The 22,224-nt window shown below is 34.2% G+C and overlaps 4 protein-coding genes across 4 annotated transcripts; 1 reads left to right on the forward strand and 3 right to left on the reverse strand.

Moving 5' to 3' along the window:
• Positions 1 to 3,996: 3,996 nt before the first annotated feature.
• On the reverse strand, positions 3,997 to 9,513 carry LOC131651491 (uncharacterized). Its single transcript, XM_058921151.1, has 8 exons — positions 9,012 to 9,513; positions 8,838 to 8,924; positions 8,306 to 8,750; positions 7,243 to 8,216; positions 5,939 to 7,159; positions 5,631 to 5,849; positions 4,666 to 5,523; positions 3,997 to 4,574 (listed from the first exon to the last, which is right to left on the reverse strand). Exons 1-8 carry the CDS (start codon positions 9,511 to 9,513, stop codon positions 3,997 to 3,999), a joined length of 4,884 nt encoding a protein of 1,627 aa, XP_058777134.1.
• Positions 9,514 to 10,515: 1,002 nt separating this feature from the next.
• LOC131651492 (uncharacterized) lies at positions 10,516 to 11,073 on the reverse strand. Its single transcript, XM_058921152.1, has 3 exons — positions 10,921 to 11,073; positions 10,778 to 10,834; positions 10,516 to 10,689 (listed from the first exon to the last, which is right to left on the reverse strand). Exons 1-3 carry the CDS (start codon positions 11,071 to 11,073, stop codon positions 10,516 to 10,518), a joined length of 384 nt encoding a protein of 127 aa, XP_058777135.1.
• A 471-nt stretch (positions 11,074 to 11,544) lies between these two features.
• On the reverse strand, positions 11,545 to 17,297 carry LOC131651493 (replication protein A 70 kDa DNA-binding subunit C-like). Its single transcript, XM_058921153.1, has 7 exons — positions 17,163 to 17,297; positions 12,761 to 12,904; positions 12,400 to 12,667; positions 12,228 to 12,318; positions 12,017 to 12,144; positions 11,859 to 11,931; positions 11,545 to 11,773 (listed from the first exon to the last, which is right to left on the reverse strand). The coding sequence occupies exons 1-7, from the start codon at positions 17,295 to 17,297 to the stop codon at positions 11,545 to 11,547; spliced, it is 1,068 nt and encodes a 355-aa protein (XP_058777136.1).
• Positions 17,298 to 17,308: 11 nt separating this feature from the next.
• LOC131651494 (uncharacterized) lies at positions 17,309 to 18,958 on the forward strand. The gene has a single exon (XM_058921154.1). It carries the CDS (start codon positions 17,309 to 17,311, stop codon positions 18,956 to 18,958), a length of 1,650 nt encoding a protein of 549 aa, XP_058777137.1.
• The last annotated feature ends 3,266 nt before the right edge of the window (positions 18,959 to 22,224 follow it).

Raw genomic sequence — 22,224 nt, forward strand, 5'->3', positions numbered from 1 at the left:
GAATAGGGAGAAGGTACTTAGCTTGGCATTTGCCTGATAGGGTTGAGGGCAAGGGTTTGCCAGAAGCATCGACTCTGACTACTAGGAATGAGCAAAGAAACAAATAAGGCGTGAGTGTATTATCAGATTCGAGGGCAAAGGGATTAACCCTAAAAATAAAAAATAAATAAGTATAAAAATAATAGTTAAAAAAGTGAGGGTACTTAGCTTTGTATTTGATCTGATAGGGTTGCTTGGGCGCCTTTAGGGTTGACCCTGAAAAAGGCATGGAAAAGAAATATATCAGTGTATAGCTTGATCTTCGTAAACCCTGATTAGGGCATAAGTTAACCCTAGTTAATAGAATAAATAAAATTAATTGTTGGTTTTCAACCCAATTAATTGAATCGATGAAAATCAGGTTCCGAGTAAATCTACTAACCCTAATATATATTTTAGTCCATTAATAAAATATTTTTATAATTTAAACTAATTTTAACAATTAAAAATAAAATAAAGTCATTCAAAATGAATCAACATTTTTTATTTTTAATATTTTTTATGAAAGGGAAAAAAAATAGAAATATTTTAGAAGAATGTTTAATTTAGTAAAGGTTTGTAGAATAAAACAAATACAAAACATATAGCAAAATAAATACTTAAATAAAAAAAAAGCTGGGGGACTTAGCTGGGATCAGATGTGGTGCTCCAATGAGGGTCCATGGTACACTTCAGTCTTTGTGTGTGTTGGATTGATCTGGGCGTCGATCCAACGGTTGGTATTAGAGGATGTACCATGAGCATCTGCTGGACGCGTGCACCGGATCAATGGAGGTAATTTCTGAAAAAAAACATGTATGGGATGGGGATCGAACCCACACCCCTCCGGTTTCCAAGAAACAAGCTGACCAGCTGCGCCAGTTAAACTCTTTGTTAAATGAAGGGATTTATGAAATAATATAATATAACAACACGCTCACATGGAGAAAAACACGCGCTGGCTAGGGATTCAAATAGGACCAATCGGACAACAACACGTCTTCTTCTTCCTCACGCAACCTGCAAACCGTCCCAGGATTTTGCTACGAATCACCCGCGATTTCTCTCGTAGCCAATATACCTGCAACACACAAAACTTCCTACACGCAAAAGAAATTGTTCGCGAATATGCTAGCGTGTTCGTCCAACCTTCCTGAACACGGTGAGATCCATGAATTCTTCTAATTTTGCTCGTATCAGAAAGCCCTAAATCGTAGGTCAAGAACCCTAACTATGGCAGGTTCTTGGATTCGTCAACAAAACTCAATTAAAGCACCAGATCGCATAAAAACATAGTGATAACCACTAATATACAGTCGAAACACATTAAACATGTATGCTCATATGAATTCGATTTAAGGAAGATTTTAAGACAAACCGTGGATTGTTTGGAGCGATTCTGAATGTGTACGGGCTTGGGAGTGATCTGAATAGCTCCAGGAATGCCTCAGAACTGTATAGCAATGTTCAAATCTCCTTGAAACTCCTTCAATTTGCAAATCCGAGTTTTAGTTTTTTGAGAAGAAAATAAGTTCTATCTTGGTGCTCTTGGCTGCAAAACCTAATGAATCCGACCCCTAATGCTTTGGCCTTGTTATATACTTATAGACAAATGAAATAGGGTAATAAAGATTGCATGAATCTTCTTGAATCATTGATTGGCAATTTGGAGAAAATTGATTCATAAATCTTTCTAATTTTGTCTAAAATCAATCTTTTCTTCACCAATTTATGAGTGCACGAATTTGACTTATTTTAGAGGAATATATTGATTGAATCCTTGGCCTAAAATTGAAGTAAAATCATATCTTTTATTTTTTATTATTTTACATGATTAAATTATGATTTTAAATAAATTAAAACCATAAAATAATTAATAAAAATAATAAAAATAGTGAGATATATTTTTGGGACGTGCATGATCTTAAGATGAAGTTTTGATGAAAATAATATGGGCTCACTTGCAAAGGATTTCAATTTGAATCTTTTTTCCTTCACACTTTCCCTCCAAAACTAACCCAACTTTGTCAAGGCATATCTCCCTCAATTTTTGAGGTATGAAGGAGTTCTAGGACTTTTTAAAAACTTTAGAGAGTCCTCTAACCAGTGTCTTTGGTCTCATATCAAAATTCTTTTCCATGTTTATTTTATGTCCTTTTGAAAAAAAGGTCTCTTTGTTGACTTTTGAAAAGGGCCTATAATGTATGAAGCCATATCTCTTAAACCATTGACCTATGAGCTTTGATTCTTGTACTATTGGATAGAGGAATGAATTCCCTTTAAAATGAGCTTTGGTGGGAATTTTTCTGATGAAGTATGAATATTTGGTGAATTTTCAAAGTTTTGGTTGACTTTTTCAGTTCATGCCCAAAATAGTAACTTTTGACATTTGACTTTTCTGATTTTTCCTTGCATCATCATGATCAACCCTTGATCAAATGATGATTTTAGGGTTATGAGAATGTTGTTGACCAAATATCTTGAGTTTTGACTGTATAATGACTGTTTTGCCCTTGGGAGTCGACTGTTGACCTAATCAGGATTTGAGGGACTAAATTTGCTCTGTTTGACTTGAAACTTTATATGGAGATACTTTGGGATGTTAGTGACCCTATGGAACCACCTTGAGCCATTGATTCAATGATTTTCCTCTGAATTATTCAAACCCTAGTTTAGAACTTCTGTGTGGGAGACTGTGTTTTGGAGCTTTGTATTTTGATTTGAATTTGAATAGAAGGAATAATGTGGGCAAATTTTGGGGTATGACACCTATATATAGCAGGTATTTGACAAAAGGAAATCACCTGCTCTATTATAGTTACTACATTGGAGATGGTGAAGTGGGGTGTACCGTTTGTTCCCTCTCCTTCCAGCAGGTAAGTAAACTGTGCATGTTTAACTATGTAAATTTATAAATGCATACCAATACTTCATTTTTCTTTACTAATGCATCAAGTATAATAATTGTTCACAAAGGGAGATATCAATGAAAACTAAGTTATGGTGTAAATTTTTTGTTAGATCTGTTAATCGAAAAAATCTTTGTTGTGTATGATGTTTAAGTGATCCAGAAAGAGACTCTCTTGAGTGGGCACGCAACATCTTGAAAGAATTTGACGAAGAGCAGGATAGGATGTTTCAAAATCTTATAAATGATGGATTTCTTACTGAAGCGGAACGCGTGGCTGATTATAGTGGGGAAGTAAAGTGGAGGAAGCATGTCACAAAATCAAACATGCATGGACAAAATGCACTGGTAAATTTACTGAATGTTCATAAGGACTTGTGTTTATATTTGTAATGATGTTGTAGATAACATCAAAGTTGTTAATTCTGCAGAATATTCCAATGGAAATTTCAAGGAGGTGTTTTGGTAAGGAACAGAATGCAATAAGGATGGTAGATCTGCTTGATGGAAAAGGTTATCACTGTGTAATTATTAGGGCTGCAAGGAATGAGTATGAAAAACATATTGGGCTTGGATGGTACTCTTTTGCAAGAGATAAAAAACTTAAATCAGGAGATGTGCTTGAATTCTCCATGATTCCGTTTTCAGGTGTGATGTTTGTTGGGTTAGTAAACAGTATTTGACTGTGCTGAAATGTTTTAATATTAGGGTCCAATGTATTGGTTCATTATCTTTTTAGCTTTAATGTATGTCTTGTGAAATGTATTTGTTTAAGAATTCTGCTTTTATGTTGTCTGTAATTTCTTTTGCCGCTGTATAATCTTATGATGTATGCTTTATGCAGAATGTTTGTGTTTCTTTAAAGGCAACTGTTCGGTATCTATAATTGAAGCATATGCTGCGTATGTTCATAACACTATCTTATAAAAATAGAGATTAGGAATCAGTAAAGTGATAAAAGTGCAACATGTCCTTCAAGATCCTCAAACTGAAATACAAAATTTGTAAATGTTAAAGTGAATAGTTTAAGTATTCACATTCATATTTGAATAAAACATGTAAATGCGACGCTATAAGTTTTCAAAGACTTCTTTGAAAACGACATTCGTCGTCACCGCCGATGGTTGTTTTTCTTTGTCGTGAATTAAAATCTTTAGGCCCTTTCTGCTCTTTACTCTTGAAACGGCCACGTAAAATTGACCATGGCTGAACACGCTTCTTGGCAAATATATACCAACAAAATCTAAAGACTGCCCTTGAGATTTGTTAATTGTCATAGCGTAGCATACCGTTATAGGAAACTGTCTTCTTGTCATTCGAAAAGGCCATGGGGATTGGGTAGGAGTTATGTCCATTCGTGCAATATATACGACACCTCCGATGTTCTTTCCGGAAAGAATTTTTGCTTCAATAACGTGGTCAGCCAATTTGGTAACAATAAGACGTGTTCCATTGCAAAGACCTTCTGCTTGATCAATATTTCTGAGAAGCATTATTGGAGTACCAATCTTCAATTTGATCTTATGGTTTGGGACACCGGAGGCTTGCAATGAATTCAGAAATTCTGGAGTTAAAACATCAAAAGATTCATTGCCGTTTCCGTCGGTGGTATCAACTGAATCTGAGCTTAAATACTCCTTCTCTTGACCTGCAAGTTGACAGTATTATTTGTTATCGCAAATAACATTCTGCTTTCCAAAAAAAACATAGACAAAATTTGAGGAAAAAATTTTGTTTACCGGGAAGAAAGTCTAAAATATACTGATTAATTTCATCAACCGTCTCTATGGTTCCAGCTAATATTGCTCTTGACTGTAGAAAGTCTACATTATTGAAATTCATATGAAAGTTTGGGTAAGTGTTTTGAAAAATTGCTTCAAGGGGATCATCAAAATTGGAAATTAATAGATCTTTGGGAATGTCAATCTCTGCATAACCATCATTAGGTTCTGATATTTTCCCATCTCCAACAGTTAAAATCCAATCCGAGAAATTTCTTAACTCTGCAGTCGTGGTGGATGTTGCCGACTGTTGTAGTCGCATGTTCTTTGTAAGTTTCAAAACCTTACAGTGATCCCATATGTATGATGAATTGATTGTAGCATGAACTATATCGGATCGGCTGCCTCTTGGAATGACCGGAAGAATTTGCCTGAAATCACCGCCAAAAACAATTACCTTACCTCCAAAAATTTTATTTGATGATTTGGATCCACCCATGATATCCTTCAGGGTTTTATCCAATGCCTCGAAACAAAATTTATGACACATTGGAGCCTCGTCCCAAATTATCAACTTTGATAGTTTTAGTAGATCACCTCTTTCGGTCCCTTTGTCTATGTTGCATGTGGAAGATTCAAGCGTCGGAATTGGAATTTTGAATTTAGAATGCGCAGTCCGACCACCTGGAAGTAATAGTGAGGCAATTCCTGAAGAAGCAACTGTCAAACATATTTGTTTCTTTGACCTTATATACGAAGCTAATGTTCTCCACATATAAGTTTTTCCAGTACCGCCGTAACCATACAGAAAGAATACGCCTCCATTCTGGTTGTTCACAGCCATCATGATTTGCTTAAATACATCCCTTTGTTCATCTGTTGGTAATTATAAGATAATTATGATTTAAGACTAAGATAATACGTATTCATATACAATTTGGTAATGCATTCATAAGTAAAATACAAACGGGCAATGAACAAACCTGTGAGATTCTGATACAACGCGTTGAACTCTTGTAGTTGTTCAACCGGATTGTAGCTCCGCTCTTCGTAAATAAGCTTGTTTCCAAACTCTTCAGGAACATATCCTTGTGGTTTTGGCATCCCAGGAAAGTTACTTAAACTCTTACGACTTCTTTCAAGTAATTTTTCAATCTCAATCAAAGTTAGATTGTAGATTTCTTGTTCTGATAGCCTCAAACCTATTTTAACATGACGCAATAACAGCAGATTATTTTATGTATACAGTCAGGAGAGTTGATGATTAATATTGATATCAATGAGATGTTACCTTTGTTGTTGGCAATAATCTGCTGTGAGTAAAGAATTCCATCAGATAGAAGATGTCGTGTTTTGTTCCATACGTGCCTTGGCCTGTTAATGCTACTTGACAATAACATATGAACAAAAAGTAATCTTAGGTAATGGCCAGATCCCCAATGAAATGCCTCCGAAATAGCGGCTATAAATTCGCGATCATCCCCGATAAACCCCATTGCAAAACATGCATCACGAAATGTATCGTACTTGACGTTATTAACTATTTTCAGATCAGAATAACTTCGAGGGCCCTTAACATGTGTTAACATCATCCTGAGAAAGTACAATTCTCCTGTAGTTGGAGGAACCCAAATTAACCTGCCAATTGTGTAACCCTTCTGCCTGGGTTTCCACTCTCTTTTCTTTTTGACATATACAAACTTTGAAACAAAATTGCTATATGTCAATTGTTGAGCTTCTCTATACTTCTTATTAGCTTCAAACCATGACGTAAACATCGACTCAGTAACACTTGGTTTCTCAAGAACAGTGGAAATATTGCTAATGTCAGTATAATATACTGAATTTTGACCTTCACAGTGGAAGTGTAATCTTTCTACAGCTGGTTTCCTTCCATGAATGGGGAAGCCATAAATTCTCCAAGAAGCTTCGCTTGGAGAAACATACCTACAGTCAATATACTGCTTGATTTCATCGACATCTTGCCTCTCAATGGGATTTCCATTTTCACTCATGACGATTGCAGCGGTTATTCGATCATAGCCTTTGTTGATGTATTTAAACAAATATTTTATGGATGTACTTTGATTGCACCATTCCATATTAATATGAGTTTTAAACTTCAACAACAATTTTGAATTGTAGGGAACAACAAATCTATTGTCAACCTCTATACCATTCCTAATTACAGTGTGACCGTTGTCCCTTCTTCTGTAAACCGGATAACCATCTTCATCGACAACTGTATCTTTGCGGAATTCCTTAGGAAAGTATTTGGAACATTTACCTTCCTTCATGCATTGCGAATTCCGATTTGCATTTCCGCATGGTCCGTGAATCATGTGGCTTTTGACCAAATTATATAACTCACCGTCTGTATCCTTGTTAGGAATTTCAGCGGATATGATCCGGTCAATATCAGCAGGTGTTGGATATTTGCTGGAGGGATGAAGGAATATCAAAATGTGAGCGTGAGGCAGACCTCTTTTCTGAAACTCGATGGTGTATATATCTACAACAAAATATAATGTATGAATAATGATATTTCAGATTCAGAATAATATATATCAACAGTTTAAATGAAACAGTACTTACACGCAAGAACTTTGCCCATCATACTTTTTTTTGTCAAATCTGACAGTAGCTCATCGAATTTCATCTTAAATATTCTTGTAATGAGGTCCGGACGATCTGCTGGTTTAAGATTATTAGAAGCAAGTACACGTTGCAATTCTGGCCAGTTGGGATTGCACGTAAACGTTATAAATAGATCCGGAAATCCAACATAACTACAAATTGCCATTCCATCAAAGTAGAGTTGATCCATGTATCTGCGACTACCAACGTACGATGAAGGAAGGACAACCCTTTTACCTGTGTTTGCACCATCGGTCTGACCATTGCTTCTGGCATCTGTTAGATAGCTATACTTTCCAACTCGAAGTTTAGACTGATTTTTTCTTAACCATCGAAGTCTCTCAGATTCCATCATTGTAAAACCATCAACCAAAAACTGTTGAAATAGCCTTCTTGATCTGAGAATTGTTTGGGCCTCATTCTTTCTGTCTTGAATACGAAATGCAAACCACTCTCTAATTGTAAGTCTATTTCTTTTAGTTGCCTGCTCCCACTGAACATCCTGAGTGTCTACTACTACGTCCGATGATTCTGAATTAGGTCTATTGTGTGAATCTTTATTTCGATGTCTAATGTTAGGCCTGTAACCATCTTCGCCATATGGGAAAAGCAATGGATATTGAAATCCCAAATATGATGTATGATATTCATCTATTCTTTGAAGTTGTCCAGATTGTTTGTGCATTATTATGTCCCTCTTCTCAGCAGTGTCGACGTCACCAACAATTAGAGCAGCAACTTCGGAAACAGTTGGTTGATTGTAGATTCTTCCATCGGTTCGTCGCTCAGAAATAAGACGAAGCTTTAGGTCAGAAACATTGCCTTCAGAAAGAATATCCCTTGCCATCTTAAAACTTTGTGCATGAACGTTGTGTTGATATAACATAGAAGAAAGCTTTTTCACTATGTTAACATCTATTCCGTCTTTTGTTCTGCAAATTATAACAACGAAACATGGAACGTCACTCATATGTCATACAACATATAATATTATTATACATGAATTAGTAAAGAAACATACTTGAATCCTTTTACTCTATGATGTATCTCATGTTCTGTATCAAATATATATAGCTGTGCAAATCGGGGATTTTGTCCTGGTAATGGTAACATGCTACCTATACGATGACATGATTGTCCTTGAATTCTATAATTCGGAGGACTTCTACCATTGTTAAAGCGGTTGTCCATTTTAGCACCCGGAGAAGTAAATGCAAACATCATATTGAAAAGGCGTATTTGCTGTTGAAAAATTTTTGATTCAGGGCTTGTTTGATCAAACAACAATTTTTGCAAAATCTCCGGAGGTTCTCTCAATAGAGGAATTTGAACTTTACCATCTCCGCAACACATTGTGAACTTGGGATTTAGAGATTGTCGATATTTGTTCTTCCTTTCTAAATACCACATTTTTGCACAACATCTTGGACATTCAAACACTGGATCGCCTATGTCGTAACAATCTCCTAAATATATGCGTATCTAAGTTAACAACTAAAATGATGATTGACAATAAAACTTAACTCAAAATAATTACATAAATGTTACAAAACCTGATGCTAGGGCATTGACAGATACAATATCAGTGTCCATATCATCTTCATCTTCGTCCATAACCATACTGTGATCTGAGCTCCAACCTTTGTAATACAACACATGCAAAGTTTATTAGAAACATGTAAAGCTTTAAATTCATAAGAATGTACATTACCACAAATAAATCATACTCTCTGAAGAATCATCGTGCATATTATCCTCTTCACTGTCGTCTTCAAAAAGTTCATTAATTTGAGGAGTTGGTTCCGCTGAATTTTTTGAAGAAGTAGAACCAAAATCACCAACAACGTTATCAAACCTCCTCTTTAAATTCGTCCCTATATTATTAATGTTCCTGCAAGTAACAACTCTTGATCGTTTTTTATTTGAAGAAGTTGAAAGACCGTTCATCACTGAGGATGCATGAGTTTTGTGCAAGCTTGTTAAAACCGATTTGCTTGAACTTGGAATGTTTGGAGAGATAGTAGAAAGTGGTATTCTGGTTTGAGGAGTATCGTGTCTACTAATAGAGGCAGTTTTCCCTACGTTCTCTTTCTGCACTCCATTCATCTTCTTTGCTCTCTTGAACTCGAGCTGACGTTTACGATGAAGTCTTGCTTCTGCTGATCTTTTTTTGTTCAACACATTGCTAAACCATTTATCTTCAAGCGCTTTTTGTTTCTGTTCATCCATATTTTTGGTATTTTGATATCTTTAGACAGCATTTGAAACAAATACTTATGATGAATAAAAAGACATGATACACGTCCACTCAAAAGTTCTGCGTATGAAATAATTATAGTAGGAATAGGAGCTGGTTTTCGCAGTCATGTTTCTTCTAAAACATCCTTTCATATGCACGCTTAACAAAGTTAATAATTAATCTTTCTCCTCCACACTTCTATTTATGTAATGGTAATGGTTATTATTGCTGGTATTACACGTTAAGTGCTGTTAAAATCTCAAAGCATGATAAAAACCAATTATGATTGTCTAAAACTTGAAATAAAGAAAACTGGTGACCAATCGAAAGCATGCAACTTTTGAATTGGGTGAATAAATGTATTTATTAAAAATGAGATGTTTTTAAAAAAACAATTCATAAATAATGATATAGCAAAGTTGTATTGTTTTCTGATAAAAAAAAACTTGTTGAAATGATCAGTATGAGCCATTATTTAGAAAAATAAATATGTTCAGTGAATAACAGCATCAGAGCTGCGGCATCTATTTGAAATCATATTTTTGAATATAGTTGGAATATGAAATAATATAATTATGAATAGCTATGTGACAATAGTGTGACAATATATGTTGTATTAAGCATATAGATCAACCATAAGATCAAATATTTCAACTGATTTATTCAAATAAAATATGGATATGTAATTAAATACAACATGTTTAAAATACTATTAATTTTAACGTGTCAAAAAATGATAAAAATTTTTAATCATACAACACAATTAAACACAATAAAACAGTAGTAACAAAAACACAGCATAAGCATTTAACTAAAACATACTTCACTAATTTAAATTTGCAGTTAAATACCATGTGACAGTACAAATAAGCAGTGCTTGTCCAAAAGTCATAACAAAAAATACAACCCAATTAAGTTAAAAACTCAAAAAAATACCGCATCCAATATTAAACAAAATATAAGTCCCAGCAAATAGTAAGTGTATCAAGTCTTCAAGCATTTGGTTCAATCTTCACTTTTTTGGGTGGTTTGGTTCCCGAGTATTGAGTAAGCCCTAAAACATGACAATCCGAATCTTCGGCATCAACGGCATGAGATACGCTCTTTGAAGGGGTATTGGCCAAACTCTTGTCTGGATCATTTTCTCCAAATGCAGATAACGACTCCTTCAAATGTAATAAACGTATTTAGTAAACATGGAGAAAAAAAATACTTGATCACTCGGTGAACATCAAAAAATAATAAATAACATACCATGGAAGTTTCAACGTGATCAGCAACAGCATTTTGCGTGACAGGAATACTATGAGCCTGGGTTTTAGATTTTAAGAAATTAGTAAGACAGTTGGAATTCATTAATTTAAGTTATTCAGGCAGTTTTTACTATACTGTCAAACCTCATTAGCAATATAATCCTTTTCAATTTGGTTGACAAATTCTTCATCGTACGACAACTTCCAAACAGATGCTTGCCCAAAGGTTGGCTGTACCTTAGCTCTCAAAGCAATTTTCTTTTCCAGTAAGATGTCAAGCTCATCAGGATAAACCATGGGATCATCTTCACCGTTCTAAAATTGAAATTACATGTTAGATAGATATAATTTTTCTTAATAATGAGCGAATATAATAACAACCTACCTCCAACATTGATTTATGCATGCTATCAGCAGATTGTCCTATTATATGCTCACAGTCGGCATCCCAAAAGACAAATCGGAACTTTGATTCACCGTCATAAACGTATATATCAACTTTGTACCTGTTAGATATTACAGTTGATTAAAATGAGTGATCATAACCATAACGCATTTAAATATTATAAATACATAATATTATAACAAAAAACCTTGGTATGGGTTTGTTAACATTTTCGCCACAGACACACTTGTATGGATTGTTCAAATCAGTAGCCTTGACAGAGCACTTTGTACAACCATAGTAGAACCAACCATGCTTGGATACATAAAATTTAACAGTAGTTCCAATGGTCACACATAACATGTCCTAAGTAAAAAAATTAATTAGAATTCAATATAGATAACTGCAAAATAACTTGATCTGAGATATAGCAAATGATGAAAAACACTTGTTTTGAGATATACTTGTTTCATTTTGGTTAATTCACTCAAAGGAATGCACTTTGCCTTATGAACAAATTTTTCAACTGTTGTAAACTGAGATCCACCGGACCAAAGAGACATAGATTTGGCAGATTGGGAAGGCTTTTGATTTTGCTCATTTGCAGGCAGTCTAAGATATTAAAATAAAAAACGTGTCATAAACTGGTAACAACAACAGTAATTAATAGAAATTGAAAACTGCAAAAAGTTAATACTTTGATAAAAACTCGGAAATCTCAGGGATGTCTTCATTGATCAGCAGCTTAGAACCACTCCATGCATTGGATACTATTTGCAGGACAATCAAATAAGAGTTTAAAACATTGTTAAAAAAATGATATAGCGGAAACAAAAGCAGAAAAAACAAACAAACCCTGGCATTCCTTTATCATTGCATGGGTTAGTATGACGACAATAGCACCGCTATTATTTGGGTCATTGTAGTAATCCAAAAACTTAGATCCATAGCTCTCCCATAATGTGCAGCTAACAATGTTACCACTAAGATTAAAAAAAAAATTAGTTAATAAAATCATACATCGAAACATTCATATCTGAAGGAGTATTTACTGAAGAAAATATACCTCAAATCTTTCAGACTGAAGGCAGCAAATGTCTTCTTCCCGGGCGTGTTTGATTGCATATTGTTGATCTCATGCACAACACCTATAATATCTGCAGAGATAGATAATATATCAAAACTGTTAAAAGTAAATAGATTCCTATAAAAAAAGTGAGGTTAATAAATTTATCTACCTTCAAGTCTGTTTAGTTGACAATTGCCTCCATTAATTTCAGAAAAGTCTTTGAAATAATACTTTCGAGGAGGAATATTTTGAACATCCATGTGTTTCATGGTGGTACCACCAAGGAAGACAAATTTTTTAGAATGGTCACAAAGCTTCCACTGAAAATCGTTATCAAATACAGTGCCGTTGTTTATTACGCAAGTCATATTTTCTTGAATTCTTGGTTTCCACTTATGTGTGTGATCAGCACGAATCAAAACTTGAATTCGATCACCCTACGAACAACGGTAAAAAAAATGGTTAACACACAATAACTTATTTTTAATGCATAAAAAACAAAAGATACAAAAATACTGAAACAAATATACCGCAGCATCCATGATAACCATCTCCAGATGTTCAGCACCCTTACTGTTAACGACGCTCCATGAATCAATAATACGAACAGCCAGTCTCCACGTCTCCTTCTTGTCGGTAATGTCTTTGATGGCGTCAAACTTTCGACTCATGTTCTGGAAAAAAAATGAAAAACAGCAAACTTATTATAAGATTCGTGTAACAGGGAGAGGGAAGCACATAAACTCGTGAGAAAAAAACCTAAAAACCGTGAAGCTGAGAGAATGGGAGATGAGCAAGATGTAATGGGTTGTACTTTAGGGTTTGCAATCTGAAAACAAAATCCATCATATATAGAGATGATTGACATAATGTTATAGGGTTTTTCAAAAACCAAAGTTAAAAAGCGTGCAACAGTTTTCCCTGTACTCAAGAAAGTTTTCCACAATTCCAATAAAAATCTGTCAAGACATTATTAATTATGTAAGAAAATGGACAATTGAAAACTTATCAAATGATGAAAAAAATCTACTCATTAATAAAAGTATTATAGGAGATACAATGACCGCTATGTCCCCGAATATCACCTTCAAATTGGTGAATGTAGGGATATTAAAAGAATTTCATATGTCATGTACTTTATTATATTAAAAGTAGATATTTAATTATTATATTGATGTCTAGTTGGAGAACTCATTGAAAAATAGCACCATTTGAGATGTTCTAAAAAAGACAAAACATTTATCGTCTTATATTCATCCACGTGACTACCTTTGGTTAACCTTTTCACTACACCACCTGTCCTTTCCGAACAACCTTACCTTAATCCGCTGCGCCCTCAGACTCGGACTTCAAAGCAACCGATAACTTAGAAATTAAATACATAAAAATTATCTGAAATTTTTTTATCATTTAGAATAATTCTCGATTTATTTTTTGATTTTTGATCAAAATACATATATGTGTTTCGATCAAAAAATCAAAATAAACCAATACTTATTCAAAATATAATAAAAAATTTTAAATACTTTATTTATGGTATGATATAACGCATAGCAAAATAATAGTTTAAAATTTAATTATATGAAAACTTTTTTCTTGTTTCCGTCTTGTAAAAAAATCGATTCGTAAAATCATTCATATTTAACTTATCTCAAGTTAAAAAAATTTAAAATTTTGTGAGAGAGATCTTTATAATGTGATAAACTTTCTTGCAATAAAATCATGAAAAAAAACGTCTTGGTCATAAGAATATTGTTTTTGAATTAGCTATGAATTAGCTACGGATTAGCGGCAGATTAGCTGCGATTTTTGGATTTTTGTATGATGTTCATGTAAGCGATGAATTTTGTGATGGAATATTTGTTGCTATAAATAAAATTTATATAAAAAATGTAAAATAGGGACAAAATGTCATGTGTCAGTGTCACGTCCGCTCTATTAACGGACGTTAGTAGGAGGGACCAAAAGTGTGGATGCAAATATTTAGAGGAGCCGTTTTTTGACGAAAATTTTTAGAGGGATTAAAATTGAAGATGATTATATTTAGGAGGACCACTAACATATTTAAACCTAAAAAATAAGTAGGTTCTTTAGAATTTTGGGCAAACGCTGTAACGCAGGCTACGCCTGCAAATTGCTGACCCTGTTTGTAACATGAATAAATCATTTTTTCCATTAAATTCCAAACTACTTCATTTCTCTAATATGTGTTTCGGGCTAATCAAAAGATAAATGAAACCGACTAAATCAAGTGGTGTAATTTAGTCAAATTAATTTCGTAATTGACATTTTCCGGGTCGTTCGTAAGGTATACATATAAATGTTCAATTATGGAGTCCAACTCGAAAGGTGCAAACAAATAGCAAGTAACATATGAGACAGATTAAATTGTATCAGAAAATAGTAAAATAAGATGTCAACTCGTGTCGATCAAATGCAAGCTAAGTTGGACGCAATAATCTAAAAAACTTGTGGACAACGAACAATGAATGGCAAGATATGATGTGTGATTATTGTGGCAGTGATCGTGAGAATGACCAATGCAATTTTGAATGCTTCTTAGAGGAAGAGGTAAATTACATGAGCGTCTATCAAAGAAACAATCATGTTATACTTACACTCCGACATTTGTAAGCAAGCATCAAAGGCATCAACAACAAAAATTGGGGAAATTTTCCATCTTGGAGAAAGTCTTGATGTATATAGTTTATGAACTTCTCATAAGACAACTTCAACATTTATAATGATAATGAAGAGAAAGCAAAGGAATATGAGAGTTCACATATTATAGAATCGAGGAGTTGGCAAATCTTTAAGAAGCTTAGTTTGAGGGGAATGAGAAGATTTTTTTTGGAAAATATGAGCAAAGAGAGCTTTCAGGGAGTAGTCGAACAAGAAAGAAAAAAAAAGATAGGAGAAGGAATAAAAATAGGGAAAAAGGGGTAATCAGAGAAAAAATTGAAGAGAAGAAAACCACACCTCAAACATGACTACCATATCCTCACCTGAATAAAAAAATGACAATTCATGAAATTCTTATAAATGTTTACTAAACTTCAAAGGAAAATTTCACTTTGGATAAGTTGTGGAACAAATGCCGATATATGCAAAATTTATGAAGGATTTACTAGCAAAGAGGATAAAGCTCACAGAGGAAGATCATGAATCTCTAAATGAAAAGTGTAGTATCATTATTTAACGAAAGTTGTCCCAGAAATTATAAGACCTAAGCTTCCCTCGAAAAGATTTTTAAGAAGATTAGAGTATTAGTAAGAGAAAAAAACACAAAGTTAAATGTGATAATGTAAAGTGATAAGCCATTACTTAGCCGAACCAACTAAGATTTTGAGGAAAACTATTCTCGACTTGGCCAAGGCCAATCAAGAGGAAACTATGTCATTTTAGTTTTAACAAGTATGACATACCAAAAGATGGACATGCCCTAAAGGCACCCTAGATACTACACGAAAAATGCTAGTTTACTAGGGGGAAGCCGTTGTATTAACATATAAAAATCCTAAAATTGCCAATTTTCCAAAGGAATTGCTAGAGGTTAAAAAACACAAGAAAAATGATCATCACAAATAATTCCCCAAGGGTTTAATCGCTGACATATTTTCCCAATGACATAGAGAGAGAGATACAAAAGTCATTGACGGATTTGTGAAAAATGTAACAAATGAATAAGGGAAGATTTTGGCGCAGGTATATGAATTAAAAACTGTTCAAAGATACATCTCTGTAAAATTCAGTGTTTTAAATTAAACATGATTACGAAGATGCGTCTCTCAAAATATTTTTGAACAAAATAGAGGTAACTTATTTTCTAAAATATTGGAAGTGTGTAATTTAAATGTGAGTAGAGACACATATACAAAATCTACAAAATCTAGAGACTCTTATGACTTTTTACAATGATAATTAACACTCTATACAGATATAAAAATAATGCCCTGTTTGATTTAACAGCAGCTTATGATTTTTTTTTACCGGTTAAATTAAGTATAATAATATCTTAATTTAGTTGAAAAATAAATATCAAACGACTTCAATAGTGATTCTTCAAACATTTATTACTTTTATAGCAAAGAATTTAAATTTGAAATATTTATTTTTCTGAAAAATTTGGTTTCAGCCTTGAGATCAAATAATCTAAAAAGACAAATTCCACTTTTCACTTACATTAAAAAATATATATAATGCAAAATGTAGAAGAGAGTAGAACACTCTAAAATATATTTATCTTTAATTCTTTTTCTAGACTTCGATCTTAAAAAAAAATTAAAAGTAAGTCTTTATTAAGTTACTCTCTAATGATTTTTTTAGATATTGAATTCAGTCAATTTAGTCATAGAATATTTTATATTATTTTAAGAGTCATGAATTAAAAAATATATAAAAATAGGTGTCTCTGTGTGTGTAACAATATAATTTTATAGTCGACATTTTTCTTGTATTTTTAAAAGTATATAATACGTTGAATTGAATTTTTCTGATAAAATATCAATTAGTCTTAAACTTTTTAAAAAAAATTATACATATGATTTACTCAATAAGCTTGACTATTGCATGTTGTGAAATTTAATGTCTACAATAAAAATGATTAAATAAAAAAAAAAAGACTTACTCTTAGTGTAACATAACTTAACTCAAACCTTTTTAAACTCTAAAAAACTAAACTTTTTTAATAAAAAAAAATTGAGATTGCATACAATCAATGTATAAAATTTTGTCTCATTGTTTTATTATATTTCTTGTTCCATTAATATCAACGTGTATAATTAATGCAGAAAGATCATACCATAGTGTAAGAAAAACAGAAAAAACCGTTTTCTGTTATTTGCCCTAAACCTTTTAAAACCGTTTGAGACTCCCGCTTATTCTTTACTAGTCACTTCACTCGTGTTCGTTCTCCTTCTGCTTCTCACTCACGCTACTTCCCTTACCCATTTTCTCCCTTTCCTCCGCCGCATTGTCGCCGCCGTCTTCTCCGGAGGTTAGTTTATACTCCGTATTAATCTCTTCTTTCTGTTCTTTCAAATTCTTTTTAATTTCTTGTCCTTGCATTTTTGGTAGAAATGTTACCGAACGAAGAAAGTTCTTCCGAACCACGTAATGAGATCAACGAACGTGTCGACTTTTTCATGTGTGATTTTCATCCGGATGAGGCTAAGTTTAATGACGTTTCGATTGCGGAGTTCGACGTTCTCTCGCGAGAATATTTGGGAAGTGACTTTTCATTTCTATTTGGGGGAAATTTACAAACCGACTCTGGTGCTGCTGCTGATAATGTGTTGATGAAATCAACACAACCTCAAGAAAATTTACCAAACGTTTCTGCTGCTGTCGGTGATAATGTGTTGATGAAATCAACGCACTTTGACGAGAATTTACCAAACGTTTATGGTGCAGCTGGTGATAATGTGTTGATGAAATCAACACAACCTGAAGAAAATTTATCAAACGTTTCTGGTGCTGCCGGTGATAATGTGTTGATTTCATCAACGCACTTTGACGAAAATTTACTGGAAAACTACGACGAATTTGAGGAAAATTTTCAGGAAAACACTGGTGATGAGGAAAATGAAGACTCCGATGGTGAGGAAAATTTACAGGAAAACACTGATGAGGCTGAGGAAAATGAAGACTCCGATGGTGAGGAAAATTTACAGGAAAACACTAGTGAGGCTGAGGAAAATGAAGACTCCGATGGTGAGGAAAATTTACAGGAAAACACTGGTGAAGCTGAGGAAAATGAAGACTCCGATGGTGAGGAAAATTTACAGGAAAACACTGATGAGGCTGAGGAAAATGAAGACTCCGATGGTGAGGAAAATTTACAGGAAAACACTGGTGAAGCTGAGGAAAATGAAGACTCCGATGGTGAGGAAAATTTACTTGAAGACTCTGATGATGGTGATGAAAACCAGTTGTTAGTAGATTTTATCAATGAATTAAACAACCTACTTGAAGAGAATGGCCATATTCCGGATGAAGGTGGGAATGAGGATGACCATATTCCAGAAGCTGTTGTTGCTGAAGTTGGGGATGATTATGATGCAAATATGGGAGTTGATGCGGAAGCTGAAAGGGCAGATAATGAGAGTGATGATGACCCAAATGAATATGATGGGGAGCCAAATTCTGAAGATGAAAGGGCGGATGATGAGCGCCATGACGAGGACACAGATTCCGAACCTGAATGGGCTAATGCTATGGAGCCAAATTCTGAAGATGAATGGGCAGATGATGAGCGCGATGATGAGCGCAACGATGAGGACACAGATTCCGAAGCTGAATTGGTAGCTGATGATGGCCTTGATGATAACCCAAATGTGGGTGATAATGAACCAAATGTGATTGATGAAGAACCAAATGAAGAACCAAATGTGATTGATGAAGAACCAAATGAAGAACCAAATGTGATTGATGAAGAACCAAATGAAGAACCAAATGTGATTGATGAAGAACCAAATGAAGAACCAAATGTGATTGATGAAGAACCAAATAATGAACCAAATGTGATTGATGAAGAACCAAATAATGAACCAAATGTGATTGATGAAGAACCACATAACGCGGAAAATGAGTCAAGCTCAAGTACAAGCAGCTCAAGTACAAGCTCAAGTGATTCTGCTGAATCCGACTCAAATGGGACAGGATCAAGTACAAGCTTAGCCGTTTCAGTCATAACTGACAATCTTGGTTCAACTATAGATAGTATATGACAGGTACATAGGACTTGGTTTCTATGTGGGTTATCATCAATAGACTGATATACTTTTTTTAGTGATTCTGAAATTACAACTTTTGCATTCTAGCAAAATATTGTAATGCTAAGTGTAGGTAGACCTATTAGTGTTGCAAACACAGGCAATTTGGAAATGATACCGAGAGTATCCACCCAAAAACTTTTTACACAAGTAATTGAAAACTTCTTACTGTGTATGCCTTTTAGACATGAGGGAAGAGTTTTGTAACACTTGTGACCTTCAAGAAAAACACATGTTTTAGTGGTGCTTTGTTTTCCAATCTCTTGTGCTTTAAAACTATTGTTTTTTTTTGGAAATAATATACAGGTTCATTTTCATAACTTGTCATGGCTATATATTTTATTATTAGTGAGACCTAGGCTACCCCTTAATAAATTGGGGTAAAATATCCCTAGTAACATATTTTCAACCTACATATGTGACCCGTTTATCATTTCACATGAGTTTACAATTTTTGTTTTGTTAAGTTTCAATTTTTTCTTGTTCTCATTAGTTTCAATCGTCTTTTTTTTTTACTTGTTCAAATTATTTCTTCTTTATAAATATTTTAATTTCTCATATTTAAGTTTATATTATAATACATCATTAAAATGTTTAGAGATTGAATTCTATAATGTTTGACGTTGTTGGAATTTTAACGAGTCACTTTAAATTTGCATGTAATTTTATGGAAACAAGCATATTAGTTTGACATTTCCCAAATTTGAAAATATGTACGAGTTGATTAATTTAAAAAAAAAAGCATGGTCATATGTGAAAGTCCATGAACCATTATTTTTTTATTACTTTTACATTTTTTTATTATGTTATTAATTAATAATAAATTATTAAGTATACTTTTTACTTCAATAACATATAACATGCATTAGTTTGACATACATTTTTTTAAAGAAATGTAAATATAATTTATTATTTTTCATCATAATTAGTTCTTTGGTAATTTTTTTTTTAATAAGTAACTCTCGTATAAATAAGAGGTACTAGGGCTACTTCAACCCATACAAGAAAACAGACATCAATCTGAAACTACAATTGATCAATGACAAAAAAAAAATAAAATTTTAAACCACTCATAGAAGTTACAGTTAATTATCTCCTTAGTAACAATTGCTAGCCACCACTAAAAATATCAAAAGATCATATAGAATAATTCGTCGATATCTAGTACTACAACGTTAAAGATTATGTCATTCCTCTACTTCCATATGCACCAACACATGGTCAGCCATATTGCTCCTACCTTATTGATTTCTATCTTCCCCTTCAATGATTCTGCCCAATACAATAAATGTTTACCCCAATCTTCAGCAGGGGCAGTTGAACATCCAACCACAAGAGTATTTTGCTCCACAAACCATTCAGCTTAGAACAAATAGAGGAACAAATGATTGGTATCTTCTACCTGGAAATTACAACAGAGATACATAGCCTCGTGATCTTGATTGACGGTAATCTATCAAGCAAAGCCTCCACCCAAAAATCTTCAGTTTTGATGGGACAACAGCTCCCCAAATGATGCTCAAACCTTCTGTCCTTCCTACTAGGTATGGCAACGGGTCGGGTCGGGTGCGGGTTTCACACTATCCGAACCCGCACCCGAAATCGCCACCTGAACCCAAACCCAAAAGTTGTTCGGGTGGCAAAATGACACCCACGCCCACACCCGTTGGGTTCGGGTTTTTTCACCCAAACCCGAACCCACAACAAAATACATAAAATACAATTTTCCTACATCTTTCCACAATATATAGGTAGCATATCAAGTGAGAGCATTTTATAATGAGAGATGAGAGGAATAAATATCAACCATTTGATTCATCAAGAGAGAGAATGTTAATACATTAATGTGACTATTAATTTCTCTCTCTTGATGAATCCAATGGTTGATATTTGTTCCTCTAAAATCTCATTATAAAATGCTCTCACTTGATATGCTCCATATATATATATATATATATATATATATATATATATATATAAACGGGTGTGATTTCGGGTTTCAGGTGCGGGTTCTACACTATCCAAATTTGCACCCGAAATATCGGGTGGCACCCAAACCCAAACTCAAACCCAGTCAACTCAAGTTTTCACTCATTAACTTGGGTGCGGGTGGGCCCCGCAGGTTTGGGTCTGCTTGTCATCCCTACTTCCAACCTTCATTGCACCCGCAGCGTGAGTCTGTCTACGATTAACGTAGCACGGCCTCACTATAAAATTCTTGGATTTGTCAAATGGCCAAATAACCTTGTCTGCATAATTAACACAGGGGAAATAACCGTGCAGCAGCTCATGCAGTTCTGCATATTTCGCAGACACCTCCAGCCCCCGGACTTCTTCACCTGTTATGAGTTTCCACCTCCACGAGCCTTCCCACCAAAATCCCATGTGTTAATTACAGCTTCTTTAGATACAACTTCCAAATAGAGATGAGGAAAATGATCATCCAAATTGCCCCTTCCCAACCAGCTAGATTTCCAAAACAAAGTAGAGTTTCCATCTCCTAACTTGGTCGTGACTTTCTTCAAGATGCCTTGAGGTTCATCGCACAACATCATATGATCCTTCCACTATAGTGACTCTTTGGATATAGTATATGTGTCATCCCGAAACCACATCATGTTCCTTACGTCTTCGTACCTAGCTTCCAACACGTCACTCCAAATTACAACTTCCCCTATTAAGAATCTCCAAATCCACTTAGACATTTAAGCTTTATTAAAACTACAAAAATCTTTAACTCCTAAGCCACCTTCCGATCTCGACTTGCATATTACTTCCCAACTAACCCATGCCAAACCTTTCTGTAACTCGGTGGGAGAGCTGACTTTTCATTTTCGCAAGCAAACAATGTTGCAGTGAGCAAGAGTCGCCACCAACTTTTATTTTGTCCAATTATGGAAAGGCATAAAAGTACCGGAAAAACCTTTTTAAGAAAAGACTTGAGTTCATGGGGTAATTTATGAAAAGGGAAGGTGTTAGCACCCTTTTTATCCGTAGTTATCTACGGGCTCTTAGTTTGCTTAGCTCGCTTGTTTTGTTTGAAAGTCAAAGCGTGTGTGTGTGTTTTGAAAAGAAGCATCGAGACTTCACAATGATCCTTGTATCAGTCCCCAAGGATGTATGCGAAGCGTTTGAAATTTGTTTTGAAAAAAAGGTAAGTGGTGAGAGAGATATTTTGAGCAAGCAAACTAAGGCTATTTACCCTACGCTTAGTCTCTCCT

Source organism: Vicia villosa, linkage group LG2, assembly GCF_029867415.1.
Source record: "Vicia villosa cultivar HV-30 ecotype Madison, WI linkage group LG2, Vvil1.0, whole genome shotgun sequence".
Classification (NCBI taxonomy): domain Eukaryota; kingdom Viridiplantae; phylum Streptophyta; class Magnoliopsida; order Fabales; family Fabaceae; genus Vicia; species Vicia villosa.